Source organism: Dipodomys ordii, unplaced genomic scaffold, assembly GCF_000151885.1.
Source record: "Dipodomys ordii isolate 6190 unplaced genomic scaffold, Dord_2.0 Scaffold8, whole genome shotgun sequence".
Lineage (NCBI taxonomy): Eukaryota > Metazoa > Chordata > Mammalia > Rodentia > Heteromyidae > Dipodomys > Dipodomys ordii.
Genome location: NW_012267224.1, coordinates 24,435,395 through 24,441,233, shown reverse-complemented (window position 1 = coordinate 24,441,233; position 5,839 = coordinate 24,435,395). Strand labels below are relative to the sequence as shown.

At 48.2% G+C, this 5,839-nt stretch overlaps 1 protein-coding gene across 1 annotated transcript in view; it reads right to left on the bottom strand.

Moving 5' to 3' along the window:
• Positions 1 to 1,079: 1,079 nt before the first annotated feature.
• Positions 1,080 to 5,839, bottom strand: part of Slc10a4 (solute carrier family 10, member 4) — a 5,034-nt gene continuing 274 nt past the window's right edge. Inside the window, exons 2-4 of the mRNA XM_013008916.1 lie at positions 5,499 to 5,836; positions 4,638 to 4,848; positions 1,080 to 1,849 (exon numbers count right to left, since the gene is read on the bottom strand). Of these exons, the coding sequence (XP_012864370.1) occupies positions 1,337 to 1,849; positions 4,638 to 4,848; positions 5,499 to 5,836 (1,062 nt within the window). The 3' untranslated portion in view covers positions 1,080 to 1,336. The remainder of the gene's footprint in view (positions 1,850 to 4,637; positions 4,849 to 5,498; positions 5,837 to 5,839) is intronic.

The window sequence follows — 5,839 nt, the reverse complement described above, 5'->3', positions numbered from 1 at the left end:
AGAGCGGGCCGGGGCCGGGGTACGCGCAGGGGGCGCACGCCGGGTACATGCTCCGGCCCAGCACCTGGGCCCCCAAGGCCGCCATACACGCAGCCCAGCTGCTCCCGCGCCCGCGCCCTAAATAGGCGGCCCGGAGGAGGCGGGAACACCCCGGCCAACGCCGCCCTGCCGCCCCCTCCATCGTGTCCCCCACCTTCCCGTCTCAGGAAACCCTCTCCACACGGGGCTGGGCGCGAGAACCCGAAGGGGATGCACAACCTGGGCTGGCGCTGCCAGGAAAAGTAGCGATGTGTTCATGAACTCGTGGATGTGAGGACGCTCACCCGAGAAGGAGCCCAGCCAGGTGGTCCCCATCCCCAGGTGATCCCCATCCCCAGGTGGGCCCCATCCCCAGGTGGTCCCGGTCCCCACGTGTCTGCGCCGCCCACCGGCCCGGGAAGGCCCAGCGCCCAGGGCCTCGGGCTTCTGAGCAAAATGCCGATTGGAAACTGGCTTAAGGCTGATGACCTGTTCTCAGGGCAAATTCAGTTCCTTTCCCCCATCCCCAGCCCTTTCTCGGTGTGTTGAGATGCACACTGGGGCACCTCTTAATCAGGATGTCTTCTTCCTGGGGTACCTCCCCCCCCACACCTCCCCGGCCCATGGCAAGTACCAGTTTGCCCTTACCGAACACCCTTCTTCCAAAAGATGCCCTGTCTTGGGATGTGCTTACATAAACGCAGAAGGGGAAAAGAACAGCTTTTATCCACTAGAAAGATGTTAAGTGGTTCATTACCAATAAATGTCAGATCAAGTCATCAAATACATGGTCATTTTCTGACAGGATACTGGCTTGACAATCACAGACTATATTTCCCTGTTTTGTTGACCCCCTTCTAGACTTTGCTAAACACGAGTTAAAATTCAATACTGTCGTATTTACAAGTTGAGCAAGCAACACTTTGTTTTACAATTGCATTAAATTCATTTACGCTTTACAAAGATCACTCATTTTACTCACAGGATGCACCAAAATCTTACACTTCCAACCCCTGTTTTTCAAATGCTGTTATCTCAAGCTGCAAAACATTCAGAGAAAATGGGGGTGGACAAAACCTAGAAACACAGATAACCAGATGAGGCTCCAATTTAGGTGATCCAGGTGGATGACATATTAGAACAGTGATTTGTAATTTATGAGGACACTTGGTTACTATGCCACTGCAACTTTACAATGGGAAGATCAAAATTGTTAATGGAATGGGAGCCAATTGTTACCTTTCTGTAAACATACGCCTACCACAGGCCATAAATATGAATATATCCTCAAGACAGGCGCTCCTCTGCATCTCCATGTTCAGAGCGAAGTCTGGGTGGTTTCCATCATTATTAAGTTATCTGCTTGCACTGAGCCATAGGAAGTGTCTGCCATCTCCTCTTCTTTTAGTTTCTTATAAGAAATATCTGTATCTTCATCTTCATCTAGAGGCTCTCTCTTGTGCAATATCTCACTTCCATACATCTTGTATATTAAAACGAATATCCCTGCTTCCGCAGACTGGAAAAGGGCATAAAGTAAGGGAAACATGTACATACTTCCTATGAAGCGTGGGGGGAAGGCCAGTTTGAGAATGGCTGTACAGAGCTGCACATTCTGACTTCCTGTTTCCAGACAAACAGTCCTCTTGCAGTTGGGTGGGAGCTGGAATAGAGTAGCTAAGCCATAGCCTGAGGCATAGCCTGCCAAGGGCATAAAGATGGCTACCACATAAACAGATGCAGGAATACTTGCCAGCAGTTCTGGTCCTAACATAGTGCCGGTCATTATGAAAAGGACCACCAGCGTCACCAGCAGAGACCACAGGGAAATCTGGTAACAGAAAGGCACAGACAAGCCATCAGCAAGGAGATCACTGAAGAGGAACTCAGGCAGGAGGTTCCTAGGCTCTCCACAGGAGACACCCATGGAGTCTGACCTCCCCCACAAAATGGAGACCTTTGATGGAGATAGGTCACTGCTTCAGGAGGCATCCAAGTCCATGCAGGACAACTCTACTTGTTCCTGTGTCTAATGGCAATTTGCCTTCTCTAACCTCTGGCTGGTGCTCATGGGCCCTGCGGGCAATAGAAAGCCAGTCTAATTCCTTCTGAAAAACAGTCTTTGAAAGCTGATAAAATAGTGCTCTGGACTGTCCCCAACTTCTCAGCCTCCATTATGAAACTTCATTGTTGTGTCCTGACTGTTCAGTATGTGTGTTTAATTTGTGAGTGTGCCTCACAAAAATAGAACTGAGCTCAATACCCTCAGGGATGCGAGGAAATTTTTGCAATGTTACAACACCTCTCCTTTTCATTTGTTCATGAGAAATATCCCATCTGGAAGTTCCTAATGATAGTTGGGAATTATTAAAATAGATGGGTATTGGTACTATTGATTATAAAACACATCATGTTGATGTTCTAACATCTATTCAAGTAGGACAAGTTGTGTAAATAGTAAGGTAGAAATCTAAAAGTTCTCCTTCAGATTGGTAATCACCTTGGCTTTTTATCATGAGAGTAGGATGATCCAGAGAGAAAAGATATAGGATTTTGGCCTGTGCTTCTCTGGATTCGTAGGGAATCCTTTTGGAGACTGTAGGATTAGCAGATCAGTATCTGGGCTCATCAAAAATTTGATGTAAAAGATGCTAAAATAATTATTATGTGAGGTATGCATATTACACATTTGCAACTGGCAAATACCAAGCTATTGCAGATCCCAACTTACATTAAAGTGTGTCATGCTGAAAACATTGACAGGAAATCTTATTTTTCACTTCGAAAATACTGGCTCCAAAGTTGCTTAAAACTATGAAATTACTTGAGTGAGGAGATCAAATGTGCATTTAGAAGTGTTGGAAAAACTGTAACAAATTCTAAAACCCATGTCTTAAGAGTGTGCTAATTAAAGAATACAGATATTGGAGAGATAGCCAATTTTATTGAATTGTCTCTATTATTTCAAATAATAGCTTATTTGATAGACTTTCTTTTGCAATTCCTATTGTTTTATAGTCAATGCATTGCAGCTTAATGATTAGGCTTAGTAAATTCTGCATGCATTTCAAGATTATCTACAGGATCTTGTAGAAAATGTGTAAAAATATGTGCATATTTATATGATTGTACATATTTATTACATGAACATACACATGTTTATTATGGAGCAGGGTTTCCTTCTTTCTTCTTCAGGATTTCTTTTACTCATTTTTAACCTGTGTAGAGAGCAGAGGCTTCTTTTTTCACATTCATAAAGTCTGGCTCCTCTGTATCATCAGAGTATTTCAGAAAATAGGCTAATCTAAGTAACACACCAAAGATTCTACCTTCTTAAGTCTGCAAACTTGAAGTGCTGAGGGGGCTTTTCTCCTCATTTGTCTACAAGAATTTGGCTTTATATTTTATGGTAACTATAGATTTTTATCTGGTGAACTTCCTAGGTGTGTCTTACTCTTTCGCATTATTTTTTAGTTTTCAAAGAAGTCTAATTTGCGACTATTTTATTTTTTTTCTCCTGGCAACTATTAGAAAATGTCTACCACCAGTGTTTTAAATAAAGCAATATTGGAAACATTGCCCACTTGAAAATAGTACTGTTTGAAAGTACTGCTAACATAAAAGAACCCACAATACCATGACCATTAGAAATCATAGAAGAGGGCTGAGAACGTGGCTTAGTGGTAGAGTGCTTACCTAACATGCATGAAACCCTGGGTTTGATTCCTCAGTACCACATAAACAGAAAAAGCCAGAAGTGGCACTGTGGCTCAAGTGGTAGAGTGCTAGCCTTGAACAAAAGAAGCTCAGGGACAGTGCCTGGGCCTTGAGTTCAAGCCCCAGGACTGGCCAAAAAAAAAAAGTCATAGAAGAGAGCACAGTGGGGAAGGAAAAGGAAACACAAATGAAGTAGTGGCAACATCGCCTACTTTATTCGGGACCCCATTTCTTTTATGTTGCAGAACTAGTATTTTCTGCATTGTATTATGTCGACCCAATATAATTTTTCAATGTCTTAATCTGAGCAGTTCTAACATTTTTCTTTTAAAAACTGATAAAGTATTTTAAAGGCACAAGGTTTTTTTCAGAGCTAGGTTTCCACTTTTGAAAATGTAGTAATACCATTCTAAAAGAATATACATCTTTATCTAAATCTTCTTTCATCTGCCTCAATTTTAAATACTATAGATTACGTGGGAAAACACAGCCATATAATTGCAATGTCATCTGCGCGCACGCGCGCGCACGCACACACACGCACACACCATGGCCTGCTTTCTCCCTAGAGTTATGCTGTGACGCTGTTTTCAATCAAGCTGTATCTTTGGAGGGTTCTTGGTAAGTAGCCCTGGCTGGTCTCAAGGCAGAGCCTCCTGCCTCAGCCTAAGACTGCTGGGATTATAGGATGAACAACGACACCCTGCTTAAACTAGATCCTAAATAGAGCCATCATGGGAGGAATTCCAAAAAGTAGACATTAATGTTGGTCGCATAAACTTGTTTCGAAGTGTATGCATGCATGCATGTTTTGCCAAGCCTTTTCCAGCCTTGGTACCATTTCAGCAGATGGGCGGAGCCCAGAGAGGCCAGGTGACCCTGGAAGGGAAGGGGCGCCTTACCTTCACGATGTAGTCAGCCACGCGGTTGTACTTGTAGCGGATGAAGACACCCAGGCCGATGGGGATGAGCGTGCTGCAGAGCGTCAGGGTCACAGCGCCCAGAGGGAGTAACTGAACCAGCGGGGTGTTGATCCACGCCCGGCTGTAGATCCACAGGCAGAGGGGCATCAGGACCAGCGCCAGGAGCGTGGAGGAGATGGTCATGATGATGCTGCAGAAAAGGAAATGGGAAGTCAGACAGGGCTCGGCGCCAAAGCACCTGCCAGCCCTTTCCTTCTATGTTGGGGAGAGGGGAAGAGAAGGGGACCGGAAATGCTGGGGCTGAAGTCTGCAAGAACATCAGGAGCTCACAGAAACCCACAGGAAACAAGAGGTCCCCAAGGCAAGACAAAGCAGCCACCCCCGTGAGGCCGGGGTCTGGGTGGTTCTCGGAACAGGGCCATTTCCCCCCCCCCCCTTCATTTTCTTGTTCTCTTCCCAAGTACTGCGCACTGTTGGCCCTGGGTTCGACCTGTCAGCGCAGGCGGATGCTACTTGTTGGATTAAGCGCAGAGATGCTGCGCTCTGGGTGAGATGCCCGTCTTCATTGGACCAAGGGCTCCAATTTGCTTTTGATTAGTTCGGGCCGAGACTTAGCTTTGGACTTCCCCGCTTTTCTGTGTGTTCACAGCGGGCCCCTGGGCCAGAGGGTGCGGGGAGAAACCCCAGGATCTTCCAGCAGCTCCGTCCGGGCCCCCTCCCCCGGCCCCGCTCGGCCCTTCCTTCCCTGGCGCCTCGCCCCGGCCACCCGCGCCCCCTCTCCTCCCCGGTTCTGGACCTGGAGCCGTCGGCGCGGCGGGCGGGGGGGGGGGGGGGGCGTACCTGAGGTTCATGTCGCCGTCCACCAGCAGGGACATGAGGTTGGAGAGGTTGCCGCCGGGGCAGCACCCGCACAGGAGCACGGCCACGGCGGCCACCTCGTCCAGGCGGAGCACGAGCGCGAGCAGGAAGGCGAGCAGCGGCAGGAGGCCGAACTGGCAGAGCGCGGCCAGCAGCGCGCCCAGGGGCCGGCGGACGTGCGCGCCGAAGCGGTGGGCGTCCACGGTGCAGCCCAGGCCCAGCATGGTGATGCACAGCGCCGCGCCCACCAGCACGTTCAGCCCGTGGTTGAGCGGCGTGTCCCAGAACGGGGGCTCGTGGGGGGCCCAGGGCCGCGGGAACGG